The sequence below is a fragment of the Periophthalmus magnuspinnatus genome, chromosome 7 (genome assembly GCF_009829125.3).
Source record: "Periophthalmus magnuspinnatus isolate fPerMag1 chromosome 7, fPerMag1.2.pri, whole genome shotgun sequence".
Classification (NCBI taxonomy): Eukaryota; Metazoa; Chordata; class Actinopteri; order Gobiiformes; family Gobiidae; genus Periophthalmus; species Periophthalmus magnuspinnatus.
Genome location: NC_047132.1, coordinates 30,560,120 through 30,587,067, shown reverse-complemented (window position 1 = coordinate 30,587,067; position 26,948 = coordinate 30,560,120). Strand labels below are relative to the sequence as shown.

General features: G+C 38.0%; 1 protein-coding gene across 1 annotated transcript in view; it reads left to right on the top strand.

Moving 5' to 3' along the window:
• LOC117373058 (espin-like) overlaps nt 1–24,874 on the top strand; it is a 45,144-nt gene extending 20,270 nt beyond the window's left edge. Inside the window, exons 4-9 of the mRNA XM_033968915.1 lie at nt 758–940; nt 1,022–1,153; nt 4,614–4,899; nt 6,818–7,089; nt 21,313–21,468; nt 24,737–24,874. Coding sequence (XP_033824806.1) covers nt 758–940; nt 1,022–1,153; nt 4,614–4,899; nt 6,818–7,089; nt 21,313–21,468; nt 24,737–24,874 — 1,167 coding nt within the window. The remainder of the gene's footprint in view (nt 1–757; nt 941–1,021; nt 1,154–4,613; nt 4,900–6,817; nt 7,090–21,312; nt 21,469–24,736) is intronic.
• The last annotated feature ends 2,074 nt before the right edge of the window (nt 24,875–26,948 follow it).

The following is a 26,948-nucleotide window of genomic DNA, read 5'->3' as shown; positions in this document are numbered from 1 at the left end:
AATCCATAACAAGACAAGTGAAGATACAAGTCAGAGGTGTCCAAACGCATTTAACACAAGTTTAACAGAGCGTTTGTACCTTTTTAATAAAACTTGAACGATTAATTTTAGGTCTCTGTCACAATGCAGTGTGATGTTTTTCAGGTTATAGAGGTAGAATCTCTTTAGTCTGTAATAAAAAATACTTCCTGATCAATTGGCCAGTTAAGGAGGAGGCAAAGGGCCAAAATAAATTGGTCTGAGGGCTGGATTTGGCCCCTGGGCCGTAGTTTGGACAGCCCTGATTTGGGATAAAGAACAACATAACAACATCAAGGAACCACACACATTCATACACACAGACACTGGGGGCGAGGGGGGTTAAGTGTCTTGCCCAACAAGCTGGAATTGCACCGTCAACCTGTGGGTCACTGGATCTGACCGCTCGACCAGTGATGTTTATGTCGAGAGCGGGATTCGAACCTGCAACCTTCAGATCAGTGGACACAAACACAACTGAGCTACTGTCGCCCCCAGAATTCAGTGACAAATTACATACAAGGAACACATTTCTCACATTAACAAATTATATGTACTTTCTTGCTAATACCTATTGTGTAAATTATTCAAATAACATGACCTTTGACCCTTGTTCACATGAAAAAAATCCACAAATGTCAAACCGGTCCATTTACCCTAAAGACGAGCTCCATCACCAGACGACGTTCTTTGTCCCGTTGACTTTACTAATATGTTTTTGTGTCTCCGTCGGTCCCAGGTGAGTTTTACGGAGATCAGTCTGTCGGACAAAGACGGCGACGGAGCCACGGCGATGCATTTCGCAGCGAGTCGTGGTCACTCTAAAGTTCTGAGCTGGCTCCTGCTGCACGGAGGGGAGATCGTCACGGACAACTGGGGAGGGACGCCGCTACACGACGCAGCGGAAAACGGTGAACTGGAGGTCTGTTCAGATGTTTAAAACAGTTTGACTATTTAAACACTGATATCCAATGTATGTTTGTGATGTTTGCTTTATGTTTAGTGCTGTCAGATCCTTGTCGTGAACGGGGTCGACCTCGGCGTCAGGGACCAAGACGGATTCAGCGCGGCGGATCTGGCCGAGTACAACGGTCACCAGCAGTGTGCCAAATATTTACGCACTGTGGAGAACATGGTAAAAAATACTGCCGCTCACTCCAATCAGTTCGGCTTTAGTCTGAGGAAGAAAACCAAACATCATAGCCATAATTACAGCAAAAAATATAAAATTCTGTCTGTTTAATACCTGTTATCAAAGTAATTAAAAGCAATGCACCCTGCCACACTGACCTGGGTCTTGGTGAGGCGTGGATCTGCGGAAAGAATCCACAGAAGTCTATTTTTCTGCATTGTTTTAGGCGAACAACCCCTTCCCTTTAGGGTTAGGTTTAGGTTTTAGTCGCTGTATCGTCCGTTGTGGTAAAGAAGGAGCTGAGTCCAAAGGCAAAGCTCTCGATTTACCGGTCAATCGACGCTCCTACCCTCAGCTGTGGTCATGAGCTTTGAGTAATGACCGAAAGGACAAGATCGTGGATAAAAATTACAGCAAAAAATATAAAAACGATGTCTGTTTAATGCCCGTTATTAAAGTGATTAAATCCAGTGCACCCTGTTACACTGATCTGGGTCTGGGTGAGGCGCGGGTCTGCGGAAAGAAGTATATTTTTACGTGGTGTTTTAGGCAAATACGGCAATTCTCGTGGTGGGTGTAACAGGCAGTCTGCAAGTAACCCCTCAAAGTATGTACAGGACCCGCTTTGCAGTCACTATAAACCAGTTGTCCCGGATTCATAGCAAAATAAGGTTGAATTCTGTCAACTGCATGTAACCAGGTGCATGATGGGATGTCAAAATTGCAGTTTAATTGGCTAAATTAGCTATAGAATGGATTAGCATTTAGCAAAGTTGGACCAAAGACTAGATTCAGAAGGGAAAAGCCAGAGCCAACAGAATAATTACTGGAGTCTGGAGGTATAAGTTTAGTTTGACTCTACTGGACAGAATGAGTAAAGGACATTTTTACATTGAATCATTAAACAAAAACAAAACAAAAAAAAAAACCCATTGTGTCGCTGTCTGAGCTTTATGTTTTAGTGACTGACATCTCGACAAGTAAAGTTTAATATCTCAGTCCTAAAACACACTGATTTACAGGCACAAAAGTGAATACGTTTTTAAATTTATCTTTATTTATACATGGAGACCCAATGTGAGCACTTGGACTCTTTTTCATTGGTGTCCTGTTCAAATTACATGAAAAATTCAAACAAAAAACAAACAAAACAGTATACTTTTGTGAAATATACTTTATTTAGTATGTATAAAGAGCAACATCATGGCATTTTGTGGACAAATTAGGATTAGAATGTCATAAAATGTGAAAAATCAAGCTGTTTTTGGCAAAAGACAACCACCCAAATATGTATTTTAACTTATTTGCTTATTTAATAGGTGGTTATTATACGTAGTAACTGTTTGACGAATACAAAATCTTTTTTTTATTTTTTATTTTTAGGTTTTACTCAAGAAATACAAAAACATTGAATTAAAATAGGCTAGAAAAGCAAATTAATGGACATTTTCACCATTTATCCAAGTAGCATCGCGCTCAGAACTGATCCTACCATTCTTTTTCTATAATTATTAATAGATAAACATTATTATTATTATTATTATTATTATTATTATTATTATTATTATTATTATTGTTGATTTATCTATTTATTTGTTTATGTATTTATTTTTATTTATCAAATGTTTTATTTTATTTTTTTTTTATAAACATGTAATAAATATCCTTGGGAATCAATATTTTACCTTATATTTGTAACACGACCTTCTACAAAAGCACAAAAGCTGCTGGTACATAATCTACTTATCAGCAAACATATTTTTTCCAGATTTTTTTGCAGATATAAGTTGACGCAAAGTTCTCCAGGGTCGTGGTCCTGATTGATCACAATTATCTCAAGAGCACACAGGACGTCTTCTTCTCTCTGCTAATTAAAGAGCTGTTAGACTGGCTGAACCGCCTCCCACGGCTTCCATCCCCTAGTGGCCAAAAGAATAATAAGCACTCCACATTTGGCCCTGCTGTGCTCCTGCCCCGGGGGACTCCTGCCAAGAGAGCGAGGCTGTGGGAAAAGCAGGAGTCCCCCAAAGGCTCCACTGTGAGAACTTTCATTAGAGTGTGGAGTAATTATCTCTAATGCAGCTCATGTGGAGGAAGAGAAACGTATTTGACTTAAGAGAAACTACGATCTGTTTATATTTTAGTGACATAGACTGTATTTATAAATTGACGTGGCTAACCTGCTAGCTGTCGCGTTTGAAAATTGTGTCCGTAAATCAAGATATGAACATTAAAAACAGACAAATCAGGCGCCTTCTTTCCCTGAGGTCACTCCCACTAGGGCTAGATCTATTCCCATTGGACACCGCAATTTTCTAATGCAGAAATCAGCAGACTTGTTTATTTTATTAAGTCATTTTAGATGAATATTGCGATCTAAAAAGTGCAAATTATAACATAATGATCCACAGGTGTCAAAAACACAATATGGCTGATTTAATTTAACTATTAAATCTTATACTTGTTCTCATGAGGCTCAAGATCATTCAAAAGCAGCTACTTTGATTTTTTTTTCAGTATCGATAGAGTATCTAGAGCAGGGGTGTCCAAACCTTTCCCATTAAGGGCCACATATAAAAACACAGACAAAGCTGAGGCCCGATTGAGGGCCATAGACTGGTCACCAAAACAGTGAATACTTCAAATCTGTGCTACTATTACAAGTTAAACTGAACCACTAGACCTTTATTCTTATTAAAGTAGATTTTCAGAAATGTATAGTAAAAAGTACAGTTTAAAATAATGTGGGCCTATTCGCCTGGAAGCTTGAGGGCCGAGAAAAAATGGTCTTAGGGCCGCATTTTGCCCCCGGGCCACAGTTTAGCCATGCCTGATCTAGAGTATCATTATTAGTTATTGATTGATTAGTATCTGGTATTTGACTTTTACAAACGTAGTGGTCCACAGCAGTTCAGCATTAACCTATACATGTTTTGTAGACGTCATCTTATTTATGTATTTATTTATGTATTTATTTACTTGTTTGTTTATTTATTATAATTTATTTTTATTTATCGATTTTTTTATGTATTAATTTTTTAATTTTTATTTAGTTATTTATCGATTTATTTTTTATTTATTTATTTTTTATACTTGTATGTATTTATTTTTTATTTATTAATTTATTTATATTTTTTATTTATTTATCAATGTATTTATTTTTATTTATTTATCTATTTTTTATTAATTTATTTATATTTTTTATTTATTTGGTTGGAACAGTGCATGTTAATGAACAGATATGATTCAACATAAACAAATTGGATTATAGCCTAAGAATCATTTCCATCTGTTTTCCCAAAGGCCTGGGGTCACAAAAGGGTCAAAATAAAAATTGCACATTCCGCACATTGCACATTACCCTCAGTCATCAGTTGAAAGCGTGTTACCTTTAGCGTCCCTCTTACTCCAAGTGTAAACATATGTAATAATAATGTAATGTAACCGCCCGTCTCCCCCTCAGAGTGTGGAGCATCGTGTCCTGTCCCGGGACCCCTCCACAGAGCTGGAGTACAAGCAGCCGGACTCGGGGCTGTCGTCTCCGAACACCACCATGCCCCCCGCTCCCCCGCCCCCGCCTCCGCCCCCGCCCCCTCCGGCCCCCCAGCACAACGCGGGCTCCCCCTCCAGCTCCCTGTCCAACTACGACTCCGCCAACTCCAGTCAGTCCAGCACCGGAGAGAAGAGGAGCAGCGGCGGCAACAACTCGCAGGGAGCGCCGTCGCAGAACAATAACGCCACAAACGCAGGTAAATTTAGAGTAAAAACATCATCGAATCAAGGTTTAAATGAGAAATGACCAGGATAAGGTGAGAAAGAACCTCACAATGCAGATTAATACGACAAAAGAATAAGGATACAAAATAGACTTGAGCTTTTATTCAGGTTATAATGTCGTTTCCTCCTCAAAAACAGACCTAGAGTTATGTTTTGTTTCATTCACACGTTTGAAGAACAATTTATTATTATCCGTCTACATCTCCAAAGCTCAAAATGCTCAAAATTTCACTTTTCAATTCAGTTTATTTTCGTAAAGCCCAAAATCACAACAGCAGTCGCCTGATAATTGAACATGAGGATTAATTTAACCAACAGAAACTTAGAAAATCAACAATGAAAAATAAACAGATGAGTAAATTAATCAACAGAAAACAAGCAAATGGCAAGTGTCCCAGAGCGCCCCCCTGTCCTTAGACCCTCTTTCTGCAGAAACCACTGTCCCAGAGCGCCCCCTGTGCTTAAACCTTTGTTCTCGGAAAGAAAAAAACTCCAAAAAACCCAGTGGGAAAAAGAGAAACCTCGAGGAGATCCACTCCCACAGACAGGACGGACAGGCTGCTGATGTGTCCAGGACTAACGCGCATCCATCTGCAGAAAGAGTTCAAGTCTGTAGGGACAGAGCGGCAGGACGGGAGCCACCCACAGGCGAAGGAAGGGAAGACGGGAACGAAATCAGGGCACAGGACGACATCGACATTGTCTGTTCCACCTTGTGATGTCATGAATAAGTTGACCGTTAAACTTTTTACCTTTTTAGTACAGTAGAAATCGGCAATTCCAGGTCTGAAATCATCCAAATATAGAGTTTAGAAACACAGTGGAGCACTTCCTGTATTACCACATGATGACATCACAAGGTGGAACAGAGCGTTTTCTGTTTGAGAGAAGAAAAACTCATCTTAAATGTGCAGGATTTGTGTGTTAAACATGTGTGAATGAAACAAAAACACAACTTTAGGTCTGTTTGTGACGTGGAAACGACATTAAAACAGATCAGAAAACAGCGTGATATGTGCACTTTAACTTTCTTTCTGTAACTTTCAGCCTCTCGCTTATTTCCGTGGAGATGTTATTGCTTTGCCGGAAATGTTTCACAGTACAGCATTAAACATTTATCTAGCATATGCTTTTTTCTTCATTATTATGCTTTTTTTTTTTTTGGCTGGTGCGACTTATACTCCGGAAAATACGGTCGTCTGTGCACATCTCTTAAGCTCAAAACAACAGCTAACTTTCACGTTTAGTTCGGTAAAGATTGGAAATTCTGGAGCTGAAATGATCCAAATGATTCTAGAAATGAAGGTGTGTTGAGTTTAAAAACACAGTGGAGCACTTCCTGTATCACCACATGATGACATCACAAGGTGGAACAGAGTGTTTTCTGTTTGAGAGAAGAAAAACTCAGCTTAAATGTGCAGGATTTGTGTGTTAAACATGTGTGAATGAAACAAAAACACAACTTTAGGTCTGTTTGTGACGAGGAAATGACATTAGAACAAAGATCAGACAAAAGCTTAATATGGGCCCTTTAAATTTGGAGACTTAAATGCTCTAAAATCATACTTTAACTTGGGATTTTCATGTTAAATAAATTGCTATACAATGTTATGTTTGCTTGGTGAATCTCAGTTTGTGGTAATGTTGTTTTGTGTGTTTTTTTTACAAAGGTTTGACTCATTTAAATACAGGCTCCATGCACAAAGTGTTAAACCAGTGCTGCACCCTAGTGGTCAAAACAAATCTGACATTTCTGGCTTAACATTCAACAGTATTGAGAAGTCCTGCCATAAAACTAGTTATAAATTTACCATTACGAGGAAATAAACAAGTAAAAATAATCATATCAATCAATCATTTGTGTAAAACTCTACGTCTTTGTTTTTCCAGGTACAAATGAGTCCGCCATCTCCGACATGCAGGCGTACATGGACATGCTCAACCCAGACACCGGCGCCGGCTCCAGCAGCAAGACGGAGACTCAAAACCCGCCTCCTCCGCCCGCCTACCCCCCTCCGCCTCCTCCACCGGGCGGCCCCGTGCCCCCTCCGCCCCCCGCCTACCCCGCCCCAGAACCGCCGCCGCAGGACCAGACTTCAGCCGAGTTTCTCAAGGTGAAAAGCAACTTGAGGCATGTCGAGAGTAACGCCGGGAAGAAGCAGGTGAGAGTTTAGACTTAAGATGTTTCAAATTACTGTTGTTAAATCAAAAAGAAAACTACACGTGGTCAGTGTGGTTGTCCAAAAATATAACTTATACGTGTTATTTTGTGTAAATGTAAAGTTAGATTATCAAATCCACGGCTTATAATGAGAGATTTGTGAAAAGAAACTGCAAAAGAAAAAAAAAAACGCAAGGAAATTGGGTGATATTTGGACACTTTTGTATTAAATTTCAAAATTTTTTTAAACATTTATTTCTATATTACGCTATTTTCTGATCCAAGTTATATTTCCTCATCACAAACAGACCTGGAGTTGTATTTTGTTTCATTCACACATGTTTAACACACAAACTCTGCATATTTAGGCTGAGTTTTTCCTTCTCTCAAACTGAAAACACGCTGTTCCACCTTGTGACGTCGTCATGTGGCTCCACACACCTTCATTTCTAGAATCATTTGGCTCATTTCAGCCCAGGAACTGCCAATATCTACTGAACAAAAGGTAAAAGGTAGACGTAGGTGTTAACTTAAACGTCCACTTGATGACGTCACAAGGTGGAACAGAGCGTTTTTGGCGTTTGGAGATGTAACAGACTGATGATAAAGTGTCACTCAAACATGTGTGAATGAAACAAAACACAACTCCAGGTCTGTTTTTGAGACGGTAGCAACATTATAACATGGATTAAAGCTAAAAAAAGTCAGTTTTGCGTCATATAGGAGCTTTAATGAACGGTTGATAACAGCGAGTGATGAGATGTTCAGAATTCAAAAGTGGGACACACCCGGGTTGAGACGGTTAGTATAAATAAAATAGAACTTTTTGTTATTTTTGGCTGTATGATCAGATTTAAGCTGTACAAGGTTGACTGATTATTGCAGCTCATTCATTTTTAACAATATTGTCGCGTTAGAAAAGTTTTTGTGGTTTTGTGGCTCTTTGGTTGTGTTAGTAGCATAAGTTAGTTTCAATATTATCATTTATCAGCGATATATTGAACTTCAAAATGTGTTATTTAGCCATATTTAGTTTGAGTCTCTCAGAAAACACTCTGTTCCACCTTGTGATGTCAGCAAGTGGTGATACAGGAAGTGCTCCACTGTGTTTTTAAACTCCACACACCTTTTACTAGAATCATTTGGATCATTTCAGCCCTGGAATTGTCAATTTCTACTGAACTAAATGTTAAAAGGAGCTGTTAACTTGAAAACTACCACTTGATGACATCACAAGGTGGAACAGAGCATTTTGAGCTTTAGAGATGTACAGACTAATAATAAAGTGTTACTCAAACATGTGTGAATGAAACAAAACGCAACTCCAGGTCTGTTTTTGAGGAGGTAACAGCATTAGAACACGACTTAAAGCTCACAAGAGTCAGTTTTATGTCATTTTTTGTTATTTTTGGCTGTATGATCAGATTTAAGCTGTACAAGGTTGAATGATTATTGCAGTTCATGAATTTTTAACAATATTGTAGCTCTAGAAAAGTTTTTATGGTTTAAATCTGCTCTTAGGTTGTGTCAGTCAATATTATTAGTTATATATTGAACTTCAAAATGTGTTATTTAGCCATATTTAGTTTGAGTCTTTCAGAAAACGCTCTGCTCCACCTTGTGATGTCATCATGTGGTGATACAGGAAGTGCTCCACTGTGTCTTTAAACTCCACACATTCATTTCTAGAATCATTTGGATCATTTCAGCACCTGGAATTTCCAATCTATATTGAACTAAACGTGAAAAATGTAGCTGGTAACTTGAAAACTACCACTTGGTCACATCACAAGGTGGAACAGAGCGTTTTGAGCTTTGGAGATGTAACAGACTAATAATAAACTCAAACAAAATGAAACAAAACACAACTCCAGGTCTGTTTGATGAGGTAACAGTATTATTTTGCGTCATATAGAACCTTAAACTTTTGGCGCAACTATTTTTTCCACACGTCTAAACCGTTGCAGAAGTACGAAAACCCAACAAATAAACACAATATTTGTTTGTCTCAGTTTTTTCCGACCCCTAGAATAGAGATGTCAGTCCGTCCCGTCCTCTCTCGGGTCTAATCAGTCGCCCGTCACACTATGTTCTGTCCGAGCCGGGACAAAGATGTTATTGTTTAAACGCCGCTAACGAGCTGCTCATTAACACACAGGCCTCGGGTTGATAAACACAAAGATGGAGAGACAGGCCTGATTATAATGTCAGTAATTAACCCAGTGTTCAGATCAGGCCGGTCACGATAAGTTTGAAGTAGATGTATCGCTGATGTAAATATAGACGATGATAATTGATAATATTGAGACTAATTTATGAAGCTGATGCGAAAACCCAAGATTTAAACCACAAAAACTATTTTAAATCTGCAATATTGTAAAAAAAAATAAATCATGAGTTGCAATAAATAAACAGCAGAGGGAAACACTTTAGTCATTAGGTTTGTTGTGGGTTTTTTAATGGTAAAAATCGTGAAAATATAAAATTAAAAGCAAGTAGTGGCAAGGTCTTTCAGTTTAAAGTGTTAGCATTAGTGTTTTAGTATTTTAGTTTCCCCCTTTTTTCTTTTTAAATATTATAAGATCAGGTTCGAGGCCTTAGCGCCGGCGTTTTTCTGTGAGAAAAACGCCCTCGTCATTACTGCAGGAAGGGGACCCAGCTGCCGGATCACAGTCGCACAAAAAGAACCAGACAAAGATCCTCTTTGTGACACCAAAATTGTGGAATTTTTAATAGTAAAAATCTAAAAAAAAATATAAAATCAACACTTCTCCAGTGGAGTGGTGGAGTTCAAGTATCTCGGGGTCTTGTTCTTGAGTGAGGGAAGGATGGAGCGTGAGATTGACAGTTGGATTGTTGAATTGATGCGGTCGCTGTATCGGACCTTCGTGGTAAAGAAGGAGCTGAGTCCAAAGGCAAAGCTCTCGATTTACCGGACAATCTACGTTCTTCCCTCACCTATGTTCATGAGCTCTGGGTAAGGACCGAAAGGACAAAATCGCGGATACAAGCGGCCGAAATGGGTGGAGGGAGGGACCGTGTCTCTCGGCTGGACTGGGAACGCCTTGGGGTCCCACCGGAGGAGCTGGAGGACGTGTCTGGGGTGAGGGAAGTCTGGGAGTCCCTGCTTAGACTGATGAAAAGAAAGGAAATTAAGCAAATGGATGGATTAACATGCTGATCACTCTGGCGACTTAACAGAAATGAACATTGTGTAGGTGTCTAAGCGTGACTGAACACACAAACTCGTTGGGGTCCCAGTGGAGGAGCTGGAGGACGTGTCTGGGGTGAGGGAAGTCTGGGAGTCCCTGCTTAGACCGCTGCCCCCGCGACCCAGCCCCGGATAAGAGGAAGAACATGGATGAATGGATAAAATCAACAGAGAAGTGTCTTGAATCAAAAAGTCTGGGTTTATTGAATGAACTGTGCACAATCGTCAAAAAGCTGTTGTGTCTATAGCACATGTCAAACTCAAGGCCCGTGGGCCAAATGCGGCCCGCCATGTCACTTTCTGTGGCCCGCGACAAGGTCAATTAAAAGTTCTGACTGTCTTAAAATATCAGTTTGTCAGGAGATACACAGTTACACAGACATTTTTTCCATATCTATGTAAATCCATATGCAATATCTGAAATTTGAATAAGTAATAAAAAGAGAAACGATTAATTGACAAGATTAAAAATAAGTTGCATTTATTTTACATTACATTTAGTTACACCCCTGCATAACAACACATGATACTACGAAGGTTAGGTCAAAAAGGATCCAACAATAAAACAAAAGTAAAGATTTAAGGTAAAGAAAGCATCTGTAATGAGTCGTGGAAGTGATTGATTCAACCTTTTACAGCTTAAATCTTCTCATACAGCCAAAAAATAACAAAAAAAATGTTCCAGTAGTTCAAATAAAATGTCCACATGATAAATATTGACCCCAAAAAATATAATATTGTTCCAGCAGGCCTAGTCCAGATCCCTCACGAAGGGAACGGCGCATCTACGAAAGTGGAAAAATGCAAGGGATTAAAACCACACTCTCCAAACTCTTCGTCTGACAAAGCGAGTTCACCGACGACTTTAATTACGAAAAAGTTGATCAACCTTAGAGATCACTTTCACCTCATTAAGTATTTACCCATTTCTTTTCCTGTCTCAAAGAACAAGACACACACGGCTGATCGTTAATGCGGCCATATCAGATCTCTAACTTTAAAATTATACATGTAAGCAACTCAGAGAGGAGGAAAAGTTCAGAAAAAAGGCTTTAAATGAGCGATATTACACAAAATGGAGTCGTGTTATAATGTCGTTTCCTCCTCAAAAACAGACCTGGAGTGAGTTTGTTTCATTCATGTTTGAGTAACCCTTTATTATTAGTCTGTACATCTCCAAAGCTCAAAACGCTCTGTTCCACCTTGTGATGTCATCAAGTGGTAGTTTTCAAATTAACAGCTCCCATTACCTTTTGTCCTGTAAAGATCGGCAGTTCCCATATTGCGCTATTTTCTGATGTTATGAAAAAAATAATTTAAAAAAGAAAAAAAAACTTGCAGGACAATTTTTTCAAATGAGGAAATTGGTTCATATTTGGACTGTTTTGTGTTAAATTTTACCATTTTTTATATTACGCTATTTTCTGATTTGTTACAATGTCGTTTCCTCATCTCAAATAGAACTGGAGTTGTTTTGTTTCATTCACACAAGTTTAACACACAAACCCTGCCAAATTTAGCCTGAGTTCTTCTCTCAGACTGAAAAAACTCTGTTCCACCTTGTGATGTCATCATGTGGTGATACAGGAAGTGCTCCGCTGAGTGAACTGAGTGAAGGTTTTCCACACCTTCTCTAGATTTGGGTAATTTCAACTCTGGAATTGCCAATCTCTCCAGAACTAAAGGTAAAACGTAGCTGTTAACTTAAAAACTATCACTTCATGACATCACAAGGTGGAACAGAGCATTTTGCGATTTGGAGATGTACAGACTAATGATAAAGTGTGACTCAAACATGTGAATGAAACAAAACACGACTCCAGGTCTGTTTTTGATGAGATAACAACTTTCTAACATGGATTAAAGCTCCCAAGAGTCTTTTTTGTGTAATGTAGGACCTTTAAATAATATTATAAATGAATTACAAACAGATTTCATGCTTCACTTCCCTCAGATCATTTCTATTTTGGTGTTTGTTGGAGCTTTGTTTTGCATTATTTCAGTTTTTCTATGCAAAGTCAGGTTTGGTTGTGTTACTCTGCTCACACTCGTGCTCGTGTCCGGTTGCTAGGCAGTTTCCAGGTTTTTTTTTTGTTTTTTTTTTACGAGCCGTGCGCAGCTCCGTCGGTCACGTGAGGGACGCTTTTTAATTAGCACCGCCCCTTTTCCCTCCCCCGCGCCCAGGTGACTTGTCCTCATTAACTATTAAACGCACACACACACACAATTAAGATTAACGCACACCTATGTTCTCTGCTGGGCGCCATGGTAACCGGGATAGTTTGGACGAAGCTGTTTTTCATGTATTTAATCAGTAATAGGACTTTTCGCTGTTACGGACGCCATCTTGAGGACTTTTGACCATTCAAAAACATAGAATATTTAGTTTTGAATCAGGCAGGGCACAATTCTTACACAGAATAATTCAAAATGCTTCTCATGATAAGAAAAAAATATTAATTACTATGACACCGACTTAAATTTGTATTACTTTTGCTCTGAAATCCATGGATATTACAGTCCCTCTGTGAGTTTTCCTCGGGTTTTAAAGATGAAAAATCAGGGTCGTTGTCATAGTGACTAATAATTCAAAAGTCTTCAAAATGGTGCCTAGAAAGTACAAACTGATGCTCATGAATATGCAGTAGAAGTTTGAAATGAGCTGCCAGGTTAAAAACAAGGTTTCAAAGGTAAAAAGTTACTCAAGTAAAAGTATCACATTAAAAAATCTACTTTTAAAAATCTCTTTTAAAAATGTACTATAAGAGTAAAAAGAAAAAGTACAGATACAGAGGTAAAAAGTCACTCAAGTAAAAGGAAAAGTATCACATCTACTTAAGTACTCGTTAAAAAATGTACTTTAAGACTAAAGTAAAAGTACAGATACAGATGTAAAAAGTTACTCAAGTAGATTTTTTCATGTGATACTTTTACTTAAGTACTTTAAGAGTAAAAACTAAGGCTAAAAGTTAAGATAGAGGTAAAAAGTTACTCAAGTAAAAGTATCAAGTACTCATTTAAAAATGCACTTTAAGAGTAAAAAGTAAAAATACAGATAGAGAAGTAAAAAGTTGCTCAAGTAAAAGTATCACATGAAAAAATCTACTTACGTACTCTTTTAACAAATGTACTTCAGGAATAAAAATTAGAAGTACAGATACAGAGGTGATACTTTTTCTTTTACTTGAGTAACTTTTTACGTCTACTTAAGTACTCGTTAAAAAAATGTACTTTAAAACTAAAAAGTAAAAGTACAGATACAGAGGAAAAAAGTTACTCAAGTAAAAGTTTAAGTATCAAGTACTTGTTTAAAAATATACTGTGTACTTTAACTTTTTACTCTTACAGTACAAGTACACAGTTTTTTGGTGCATTTGTAAACAGTGGATTCAAAGTCACTAAACAAAATGCTAAATATGACTCGTACTACGACTACTACTGTGTATTTCCAGCCTAGAAAGAGACAGACGGAGTAGTCATCCATGTTGGACGGCTTGTACTTCGTCGCTTTGCATACAGCGGCAGAGGGGCGGGGCCAGAGGGGCGTGGCCGTGCGTGGGCGGCGGTGACATCATTGTACCTGCGCAGTGGAGCGGAGGAAACTGAGCAGGGCCGGGGTAAAGTGAGAGGGCAGGTAGAGTGACAGGTGTAGTGCTGCGTGGGCCGTGGATCTGATGACAGCTGCTTTTTGTGGGTCGGACGCCGCTCAGAGTACATGAAAAACTCCCCGCCGCTCAGGTAAGAGGCGCGTACTGTCGGCAAAACGCAGGAGATATGTGTGCGTTATGTTTGTTGAGGTTTTGGATGTAAAGATGATGGAGAGATTTGTGTTTTGAAATGAGGATTCAGGAGCTGGAGCGTTGAAATACTACACAAATATGAGGTTTAAAGTACAGGCTGAGGTTTTGTACACGGTAAAGACCAAACAGTAAAGACGTCTGTGACCTACTAATTATAGTATTCAAATTATAATTTACATTCTGTTTGTTTAGTCATTTTAATACTGTGACGAGAGTGTTTGGTTGAATGTTTTAGGGGAGGACGTTTCAGATACAGAAGTAAAAAGGTACTCAATTAAAAGTAAAGTATCACATCTAAAAATCTACTTGAGTACTTTAGTCATTTCAGTACTTTGACAAAAGTGTTTTGTTGAATGTTTTAGAAGTGGACATTTCAGATACAGAGGAAAAACGTTACTCAAGTATCATGTGAAAAAATCTACTTAAGTACTTGTTTAAAAATGTACTTTAAAAGTAAAACAAAGTACAGATACAGAAGTATTTTTCATGTGATACTTTTACATGAGTAACTTTTTACCTCTGTATCTGTACTTATATATATTTTTTTATTTTTAAACAATTACTTAAGTTGATTTTTTTATGTGATACTTTTACTTTTACTTGAGTAACTTTACTTACTTACTTACTATTTACTTACCTAAGTACTCATTTAAAAATGTATTTTAAGAGTAAAAAGTAAAAGTACAGAGATAAACAGTTACTCAAGTTGATTTTTTCATGTGATACTTTTACTTAAGTATTTGTTTAAAAATGTACTCTAAGAGTAAAAACTAAAAGTAGAGATACAGAGGTAAAAAGTTGCTCAAGTAAAAGGAAAAGTATCAGATGAAAAAATCTACTTAGTACTCTATTAAAAAATGTACTTTAAGCGTAAAAAGTAAAAGTATAGACACAGAGGTAAACAGTTACTCAAGTAGATTTTTTCATGTATTACTTTTACTTAATTATTCGTTTGAAAATGTACTTCATGAGTAAAATGTACTTCAAGACTAAAAGTAAAAGTACAGATACAGAGATAAACAGTTACTCAAGTAGATTTTTTCATGTGCTACTTTTGCTTAAGTACTTGTTTAACTTTTTACTCTTAAAGTACATTTTTAAAGTAAAAAAATACAGAGGTAAAAAGATACTCAAGTGAAAGTAAAAGTATCACATCTACTTAAGTACTTGTTTAAAAATGTAACAGTAAAAAGTGAAAGTATTTCACCAAGTGTTGTTCATTTGTTAAAGTGTAAATGTGGTGATATTGATTCAAAATGACATATTTATGAATCAATTTCTTAATTTTTATTTTCTGTTTTCCTCAAAGTTGTTTTCCTCAAAACTTGAACTCGAAAACTTTAGTCCGGATGTTTCCACAAACATGGTAAAAATAACCATCAAATTATATGAAAAGTACTTTTTACTTTTCAGTCCTGTTCAAAAATGTAGTGGAGTAGAAAGTACCACTGTAAACGTACTTAAGTAAAGCACAGATACTTCAAGATCCTACTTAAATACAGCACTTTACTACTTGTACTTTATTACCTTCCACACTGATTTTAAAATAGCAGTAACTGTGTATCACTTTTGACGTGTCCGACGGGTAAAACCACATAAAACTGTTACTTTTTCACGTCACAACAGGTCTGCAGGGCTTTGAAACACAAACACCGTGTTCAGACAGTAAAACAAATATATAACAATGGCCGCACGCTGACTGACGGATCTATTTAATACCCAGAAACCCACAGTGTGTCCGTGTATTTGTGCGCGGGACGAGAGGAGGAGGCGGCAGCTGAAATCCATTGTGCGTTTTGTGTATTGTTTTGCCGCTCGGTGCGTCTGTGTCTCGTGTTACACTTCCACCTGGAGCCGCATTTCTTTGACGGCGAACGAGAGGCAACACAACGACACACGGCTTATCCAAACCCTTAACATGACACCGCTAAGCCAAGGTCAGAGGTCACGCCGAGCGCCATTATTTCCTCTTGACTTTGAGCGCCTCACCTGGATGTGTGCGAATGTCTCCCCCAGCCCTTAACCCTACTCTATACAGGACTCGTTCATAGAGATTCGGACTCACAGCTCGCTACTTTCAGGGTCATGTGACTTGATTTCTGTCATAAATAAAGCTCAAATCTGATTGGCGCGAAAGTATTTATGGACGAATAATAATCTGACAAGTTTTTATCAAGATTATCTCACGTAAACGGGCTGGATTTTTCATTTTTTTATCAACGATGTGGAAATTCTCGCTCTGTTAACAGCTAAAGCTAACGCTAACGGCTAACGCAAACGGCTAACACTAGCAGCTTTACACAGTAACGTTTTATTTAAAAGAGTTTTATTCATAATCAGGATCAACCGTGAAATAAACCAACGCTTGTATCTGCTTCATTCAGTCGTATCAGTAAAAGCAGTATCATAGTAGTACTAGTATTATAGTAGTAGTAGTAGTAGTACAGGTATAATAGTAGTAGTGTTTGGAGTGCTGAGTTAAACAGCTTCTCTCTGCTTCATTCAGTCGTGTCAGTAATACTAGTGTAGTAGTAGTATTAAAGTAGTAGTAGTCCTAGTGTTATAGTAGTACTAGTATTACAGTAATAGTATTTGCAGTACTGAGTTAAACAGCTCGTATCTGCTTAATTCAGTCATATCAGTGAAAGTGGTATAGTAGCAGTACAGGTATAATAGTAGTAGTAGTAGTACAAGTATAATAATAGTAGTAGTAGTAGTAGTACAGGTATAATAATAGTAGTAGTAGTACAGGTATAATAGTAAAAGTATTTGCAGTGCGAAGGTAAACAGTCATCATTCGTATCAGTAAAAGTAGTATAGTAGCAGTACTAGTATTATAGTAGTAGTAGTCCTAGTGTTATAATGGTAGTAGTATTACAGTAGTAGTATTTGCAGTACTGAGTTAAACAGCTTGTATCTGCTTCATTCAGTCGTATCAGTCTTAGTAGTAGTACTAGTATTATAGTAGTAGTAGTCCTAGGGTTATAGTAGTACTAGTATTACAGTAGTAGTACTTCTATCTGCTTCATTCAGTCGTGCTGTGTCCAGTTAAACACTCGTCTCTGTCCTCTGTTTTTCCAAGTGCATTGTGGTCCACACTGACCGCTCTAGCGCCCCCTCATGTCCACTACTTTTCAAGTTTCATTGTGGGAAATTTTAAGCTCACTACTTTTTCACCAAGTGGACATTTAAACAGCACTAACAATGGCATTAAAGCTGAACAGCGCCCCCTGTAGGGAGGAGTGAGGACATTGAGACACAGCCTGTTTGACATTTCGTGAGAAAAGTCTGTTCAGATGTAAATGAGGAGGAAGAGGAGGAAGAGGAAGAAGAGGAAGAGGAGGAGGAGGGGGTGATGTTTAGGGAGTATTTGAAAGGCAAAGTGGCTGTCAGTCCTGCTATTGTTGCTAACATATCGGCCTAGTTTTTTTTTTTTTTTTTTATGTATCCCAGAGTGTGTTTGCACAGCTCCTGATTTGAAACGACGTTCTCGATGTTTCCTGTTACAGTCCAGTTATGTAACAGTCGAGTTTGGACGTTATATTGTTAAAAAATCAAGAATTAAAATAAACAGCAGAACGAACCTCTTACGCACATAGTTTACATCTATAATGACACATAGACGTTATTAATTCAGCCTTTTACAGCTTAAATTAAATCTTATAATATCCAAAACATAACCAAACATTTCCCAGTAGCACAAAGACAAAGTACACGTCATTTAACAATGATGGCGGCCATTTTGTTTTTCAGATCACGCTGCTTTAAACCAAGTCGCAGTAGTTCTTTGTGTTTCTTTTTACCCAGTTATGCAACAGTTTAGTTTAGAAATTACAAAAATAAAAGGTTAATAAGCATAATAGCTATTGGATATTGGAGACAGCGATGTAAATAGTAGATTATATTAGGAAAATGTCTTTGTTTTGTAAAAGGAACGCATGTAAAATCCACTTTTATGAGCTGTGAGCAAAGTTTAACTGTGTTTTGTCATCATTAGCTTAATCAAATTTATTCGGATTGATTCATGTTTGAGTAATCCTGGTTTGTCCTGCATTTCAAAGCTCGAAAAAATACTTCAAGACCTGTTGAAGTTTGATTTTACATAAACTCCAGGTCTGTTTGTGATGAGGAAATGACATTATAACAGTGTAGTAGTGGAAAAAGTGCTTCATTGTGGTTTTAAACTCCATAGTCTTGATTGGTACACAAGGTAATTCAAAGTGCTTTACAGAATAAAAAAGACATTAAAATCACAATATAACAAATTGAACCATAAATAATCATCATAATATTGACATTAAAGAAGAAAAGTGCAGAATTAACCCCTTTCTGTCATACGCACAGATAAACAGAAACGTTTGAACCTGGATTTAACATTGTCAAAGTCGAGGTCTGTGTCACATCTTCAGGAAGAATGTTCCAGGTTTTAACTTCACTAAACTGAAACGCTGATTCTCCATTTTTAGTCCTGGTTTAGTCCTGGTTTAGTCTGCGTTTAGTCCTGGTTTAGTCCTGGTTTAGTCCTGGTTTAGTCCTGGTTTAGTCTTCGTTTAGTCCTGGTTTAGTCCTCGTTTCGTCCTCGTTTAGTCTTCGTTTAGTCCTCGTTTAGTCCTGGTTTCGTCCTGACAATCATTTGGATCATTTCAGGTCTGGAATTGCCATTTTCTACTGAACTAAAGCTAAAAGGAGCTGTTAACTTGAAAACTACCACTTCATGACATCACAAGGTGGAACGGAGCATTTTGAGCTTTGGAGATGTTACAGACTAATAATAAAGTGTTTCTCAAACATGTGTGAATGAAACAAAACACAACTCCAGGTCTGTTTTTAAGGAGGAACAACATTATAACATGTCTTGTGTAATATAGGACCTTTAAATACTATTACAAATACATGATATATATTTTGGTGTTTGTTTGTATTGTTTGTGTGTTTTGTGTGAGGTCAGGTTTGGTTGTATGTTCTTACACAAAAGCTTTAAAAATGACACATACTTTTATTTCAACAGCTCATGTTTTAAAATGTGCATCTTGTTACAGTAAAGGGCTGTTTAAAAAGGGGCGGGGCCTGTATCAAAATCACTGTATTTGAAGCTTTATAAGACTCAATCTGCGTGAAATACTTTTACTTTTTACTCTTTAAGTACACTTTTTAAAACTAATACTTTTACTTCAGTAGATGTTTCATGTGATACTTTTATTTTTACTTGACTATTTTTTGCCCTGGTATCTGCACTTTTATTTAAGTAACAAAACCAAGTACTTCTTCCATCAAATACTTTCACATTTTACTCTTTAACTACATTTTTCAAGTTCTTGAACACATTTAGTAGATTTTTTTCATGTGATGCTTTTACTTTTATTTATTTTTTTGCCCTGGTATCTGTACTTTTACTTAACAAAATCGAGTACTTCTTCCACCACTGCGCAATTTACAAAAACGTGCAAAGAACAAAAAGCTAAACTAAAGATGAGAGCTTATAACGTGAAAGTGTGGATCTTGTTGCGTGACCCAGACCTGACAGTGGAAAGGGAGAGTGTCCGGCTGACCCCACAGTGAGGGTCAAAGGGTCAAAGGGTTAAAGGGTTAAAGGGTCTCGTTTACACTGGACACACCACACGGCACCAACACATTCAAAGTCCGATATATCACTGAAGTAAATATAGACGATGCACGATGGTATTGGAACTAATTTATGTAACTGACACAAAAACTAGAGCAGATTTAAACCATAAAAAAATATTCTAAATCTACAGTTTTGTTCAAAATCATGAGCTGCAATAAATAAACAGGAGAATTAAACACTTTAGTTGTGAGTTTGCATCTGTAATGAGGCATAGAAGTGATTAGTTCAACTTTTTATGGAGGGACAGTGTTTCTTTGCTGGCCTGGGAACGCCATGGGGTCCCACTGGAGGAGCTGGAGGAAGTGTCTGGGATGAGGGAAGTCTGGGAGTCCCTGCTTAGACTGCTGCCCTGGATAAGCAGAAGAAAATGGATGGATGGATCTGATCATATAGGCCAAAAACAACCCAAAACATCCCAGTAGTGTAAAGAAAAATACATTGTGCCATATTGTGTTGTTCAGATAAAGCTGATTTAAACCGAGTCACAGTCACACAATGTGGATAAGCTGCAGAATTAACCCACAAATGACCCTTTGTTTTTCATTATGGGGGAGTTTAAACCAAACTGAAAGACTCCCTCACACTGTTTCGGTCTCTCTTCTTCCTCCCGCTTCTTCTTCTTCTTCTGTCGTTCGATCAGATGTGCAGAGTCTACACAGAAACGAGTGAAAACTAAACAAACCATCTGTTCTTCATAAGGCATTGTATCTTTATTTATACATGTCTGTGTAGACTCTGAGTCGTCCAGGTCTGATCCATAGCAAACAACGAAGTTAAATCTGTCAACTGGACAAATCTTGTAGGAGTGAAGACGTTTCGCTGCTCATCCAAGACGCTACTTCAGATTACTGCTGGTGGCCACTGCCTTTTAAATCTATCTGAGGGGAGGGGCTAACCACACTGAAACTGTAAACAGCTATTGTCTCCAGTTTCAGATGAGACTAACCTATTCAGCCCTTAACGACCCTGCTATTGTTCTCATTGTTCTGAGTCTGAGGATGGAGTTGTAGATGGGGGAGAGATTATGTAAACAAAGTAATGTAGTCTACTTCCTTAAACAGAAATGGGGGCCTGAGAAATAATAAACTGAAGATGAGCAGCGAAACGTCTTCACTCCTACAAGATTTGTCCAGTTGACAGATTTAACGTCGTCGTTTGCTTTATTTATACATTCGAATCAATGAGAACACTTGGACTCTCTGTTTCATGGGCTCCCCGTTTAAAATACAATATAAGCAGAAAAACTAACAAAACACACAAGCATACAAGTCCATGTAAAGCTTTAAAAACAGGTGCAGGTGTGTGTATAAAAGTTCATTACCAGATTATTAAATTGCGATTGTGTCACTAACATATACAGTTTTGCTTTTCCTTGGAGTGTGTTCTATTTTTATGAAGCGAAACACTAAAATCCCTCTTGTATCAACGTATATTTAGTAAAACTGTAGTAAAAGAATATCCCAAATCTGTCAGCTTTTTCTCCAGTTGACATTCAAATTTTTCTGTTACTATTGATCAGACCTGAGGGATTACACAGACATTTAATAAAACTGTCATTTGAAAGTGTATTTTTGATTCTGTTTTCAGCTCACAGTCGGACAAGGTCACGATAAACTGCGCCGTGTGGATTCAAACCGTAAATCGAGGAGCTTCAGCAAACAGCCCAGCACTGGGGACTATTACAAGAGTCTGGGCGACACGGCCGAGCCCCGTGGGAGCAGAGAGATGGCCCCCAACGAAGAGGTACCACACATTTATACACTGATTACATGTAACTGTAAGAGGTACCACACATTTATACACTGATTACATGTAACTGTAAGAGGTACCACACATTTATACACTGAATACATGTAACTGTAACAGGTACCACACATTTATACACTGAATACATGTAACTGTAAGAGGTACCACACATTTATACACTGAATACATGTAACTGTAAGAGGTACCACACATTTATACACTGAATAAATGTAACTGTAAGAGGTACCACACATTTATACACTGAATAAATGTAACTGTAAGAGGTACCACACGTTTATACACTGAATAAATGTAACTGTAAGAGGTACCACACATTTATACACTGTAGTAAATATAAGTGTAACTATAATAATTATGCACAAGAAGTAGATGTTACCATTTCATTCGTCGAGGGGCATCCTGTAAAACATTTGATGCAGTGTTGACTTAGACCAAGGACTGTTCATATAAATGGACAAAGCTAATGCACAAGCTGTATTCCAAACAGGAAGTCCTCATGGGTGCGCTTCTGGCTCCATTGACTCTTGCTCTACATCCTATGTATTTTTATTTCGCCATTGTGTCTGTAAATCAAGATATGAACATTAATAAGAGACAAATCAGGCACCTTCTTTCCCCAAGGTCGCTCCCGCTTGCATTAGCAACAGCCTTCAACAGCCTCGCTCTGGATCGGCTCTTTGGTTGCTATGATACTTGCGGTTGGAATTCTAAATATGGAAATCGTCTCCAAATTTGCCCTATAACTTTTAGCCTCGATGAGCTTCATTTGACTTGGAACCGAACACTGTGGGTGACGTCACACTCACTTAGTCCACCTCTTTGTACAGTCTGTGGTTAAGACTCACTATCAAATGTGTTGGAAAGAACTTCAGGTGGGATGAAATAGAACCAGAAGCATCATAAAGCAGATATTGTGAACCTTTAGTTAACATGGCACAGATGAGCGCTCTATTTGATTCACTTTTACCACACAGCCAAATGAAGAAGAAGCAGTAGGAAGTAACTGTTATACATATTTGTAAAACATTTTTCAGTAAAAAAAAAAGAAAAGAATTGGTTAACTAAATTGTTGCAAAAGTCTTTCACTACATTTCTGTAATTCCTTGTTATTGTACTTTTAACATTATACAGTGTGTCCATAAAGTCTCTTTACAGTTTTAGAATGTAATTACAAAGGCAAGTGATAAGATATAATAATTAGATTTATTCTGTTCATGGTTCTAAAAGTTTTTAATCACACTGGGGTTTGCGTGTTCAGTGAGTTCCTTAATCAAACATTTCCAGACAGTTTGGGTTTAAGGGATGGACCAGATCTCACACCTCTGGATTGCTTTCTACGGAGCTGTGTTAAAGACATCGTGAATCGAACAAAGATACGGGACATTACTGAACTAAAGCCAAAGATACAGATGAGATTGAAGCATCGATTAGATGATTCTGCTGCAGCGAAACACGGTGAGAAATCCAGTCCCGTCTTGATATGCTTCATGTGACTAATGGAGCTCATGTAGAGGTGGATTAAATGAGGTCAAACACTTTGGAACAGTACAACAGAACACGTCTGAGTAAGATATATGATCAACTGCCTTTGTAATATATTTTTTATTTTATTTTAAACAGACTTGATGGACACCCTGTATATTTATATTGATGTAAATGGTTTAGCTTATTGGCTAAACGGAGAACTGGAACAACTGGGGCTTCATGTCTGTTCATTAGCATGCATTGTTCCAAATAAATAAAACAAATAAAAACTACAAAAAACAAAACAAAAAAAACCCCTTAATAAACACATAAATAAATACATAAATTAAAAAAATATACTTAAATACATAAAAATACAAAATAAATAAAGTCAGTGGGCTATTTTTACATTTAACGAGTGATTATCAAACTAGTCGAGCTGTTATTTCTATCTTTATAAAATGAATGTCTTGATTTGATTTTTTTACATTTGCTATTTTTTATATTGAAGATTATACTTTTTCATTAAACTGTTCATTGATCATCTAACTAATCAATGAATCTGATGAGTTTATTTAAGGCCTAATATCTGTGTACTGTTCGTGTGTTGTGGCTCTGCAGACTCTTTCTATACGCTGTAGATTAGCAGCTCCTTATAAGGTCACTTTAAAGCAGCTATGGCTCTGTATTTGCCTTTTGCATTTTGTCGCCCGCCCCCCCGGTTACATAAAATTATGCCCCGGGCGAATGTCCAGCCTGATGCAAACGATTTGTCTCATTTACATGTCCAGAAAACTTTAGACACATGGAGCTGCACAGAGAGATAACACGGCAAAGAACGAAGATCAGCAAAACAAAATGACACTCACGGCTCATCGCGTCAAAGTAAATATCAAAAATAATACCACACACAACTGTTTTAAATTATGCTAATCAAGTTGAGTGTGTGGGTTAAATTTCCAACTAAACACACATTTCATGCAGCACATTTCCGGAAAAGGAAATTAAAATTACATGGAATTGTGTCTGTTTCTTGCTTGTCCCCATGGAGATTTGCCTAGAATGTTCCACAGTATCGTATTAATCATATCTATCTCCACGTAGAAAAGCTGGGGTTGGTACCAGGCCTAGCTATTGGTCAGATCTATGGAAAAGCGAGCCCAGTTACTGTAAGAACACAAGTGTTTTCGAGCGAGAAAAACATCGGTAACTGAATGCTAAATGCACAACAGATACGTTTAATGCCATACTCTGGAAAAAGCAGGCAAAGCGACACAATTCGGAGATGAGTAGTTGGCAGATCTCGCCCCGGAAAAGCTCCATAGTGTATCTTTAGAAAACAAAACTGAAATACGCTGCTTAATGAGGTTGACAATGGAGATAATCAAATCATTTTATATGTAATCATTATAATACTTCTGATCATTTTTTTATTTTTTATTATATTCAGTGTTTCAGTCTGTGTCTGAGAAATGTCGCTTGGATCAACAGGGAATTAGTCTTACAATAATATTAAGTTATATTAGATTAATTAAGCTAACGTAGCCGGCCAAGTAGGCGTTTTGTCGCTAATTTGTTTGCTGCTAAGATAAACGCACTTTGAATGGACAGCCTGTTTGTACTCGCGTCCTCGGGGACTTGTTCTTATCGTCGGGAGCATGTCAGGAGCAGAGGGTGGAGGTGAGGAGGGGGGGGGGGGGGCACGGCGACACGGGAATAATCCACATTGAGCCAATTAGGGCCGCAGTGGGGCTAGCACTTCTCCCAACAGATGTACTAGCTAATCAAGAACCGCAACGGCACGTGCGACCGGGACCCATCTGGACATGCCCCCTCCTCCCTCTTCTACTCCAACTCCCCGGGGGGCTGGAGGAAGCGCAGAGGGGCCCACGATGAAGCGCACGCGTCCCCGGGCTAAAGGACTGGGCGTGGCGGGGGCGTAATGTAATGTCACGGCCCATTAGGTTTCGTGGCACGCGTCGCGAGTGTGCCGGACGCATGCGTAAAAAGGAGGGGTTAAAAAGAGGGGGGCGAGGGGCTATCACTTTCAACGACAGATGGCGTCTTCCGCTTTTACCCCCTTAAAGTGTCCCCAGAGATTAGGACATATTAGCCGTGTTATTAGCGACAGGGAGTTGTGTCTTTGAGTTGATTAAAGGCGACGGGAGGAAGGAGGCGGGTCACATCTGCTGGAGTGAACTGAATATTTTCACAGAGCTACAGGCACCGCCCGACCGCATGCCGTCACAGTCTGGAGAGTTTTTAGTGTGTGGAGCAACGGGATAAAACATTTGTAAGATTATTTGAACATAGTTTTATTTATTTTATGTATTTTCTTTTAATATTATTAGCTATACAGTGCAAAAAAAACAAAAAACAAAAAAAAACAACTTACTAATATTATTAACAAACAACAAAAATCTGAACATTAATAATAATTTAATGATTTGGATTTGTGAATATTTTAAAATCAGACCTATGCTTCAAAATTGACTTTTCAGAGCTTTTAACCATATTATACTTGTTTCCTTCTCATTTACCTTCTGAAGTTGTGTTAAATTACAGTTGTCCCTTTTGTGGAATTTTTCATGATTTTTTACAGAGTATGAACGTGTATTGTGTTCTGCGTCCTGATTGGCTGTTGGACTGTAGACCATTGTCCATCAGTCTCCTCCGTGCCGTGTCTCCTGTACAGTACAGAATGTGTTCAGACAAATTTACATAAACGTTGGATCGCAGTGTGACTCTGAAGTGCTGTACGTTTGCAATTTGTTTTCTCCCCGACAAAACCCACAATGTCGATGAAACGTTCTGCACCGACAAAGACGCCTACGAAGGTTTGAACTTTGAGAGAGTTTAAACGAGAGAGAAATGTGAGAAAATGTTAATGCCTGTGTGAGAAAAGTGTATAAAGTGTGTGGTGAGGGGTTTTACAGCAAAAAAAAGATAAAATAATCGTAAAAAATAAAGTTGATACTTGATATATAGTTGAGTTTGAGTCTGAGTCTGACTGTTTGAGGTTGTGGACACGTGTCTTTAATATTCATAACAAGTTGAAACAGGTGCCATTAATCCTGGTGTTGTCTTCTTCTAATATGTTGACAAGACCAGATATTTGAGTGTTGAGATGGATAATGCACCTATAATGCATTGCCCCCAAAAACTCCAGGTAAACTCATTTAATTTTTCTCTTGTTCATTCTTCAGTGTTTGAGAAATACACTTGAAACTTGAAATATTCAATACATTCAGAGCACATGAATGAAGCACAACAGTAAGCAATACATTGGTTATGCAATTTTTTATTTATTTTTTAATTAAATTACATTTAATTACATTTCAAAAGAAACATTGTTTCTATCAAAATGTTACTAAATGCAAATTTTGGGCCAAATGAAAAGGTTGTGGATAGCTTTCAGCACGTTATTCAGACAAATATATGCATTTTAACGCATTTTAAAAGAAACGTTCTTTCAATCAAAATGGTTCTAAATGCACATTTTTATCAAATTACGGTGTTGTGTGTGTGTGTTTGTGTGTGTGCGTGTGTATGAGAGCCTTAGTCTCCTTAGTCTGGAGGATTGTGAGAGCAGACTTGAGGTGGTTGTGGACGTCTCTCAGTGTGTTATGTTGTGGACATTATGTAGACAAATATATGCATTTTAAAACATTTTAAAGGAAACGTTCTTTCCATCAAAATGGATGTAAATGCACATAGCCGTCAAATTGGGCCTAATTAAAACTGAACGCCCTCCTCACTCTGGAGGAGAAGCGTGACAGGGTGGACTTGGGGCGGTTGTGGAAGGCTGTCAGAGCGTTATTGAGATGGGTCACAGCGGCTGCTTCAAAAGCTGAGGTGTCTTGTGCTTGAGCAGCCCTCAGGAGGGAGCCAGCGGAGCCATACTCTGCTTTGAGATGTTTGGCTGCTTTTTTTCCAATTTTCTGCATTTCTTTGAAGCTGATATCTCCATCGACAATGAGACGCTCCTTGAT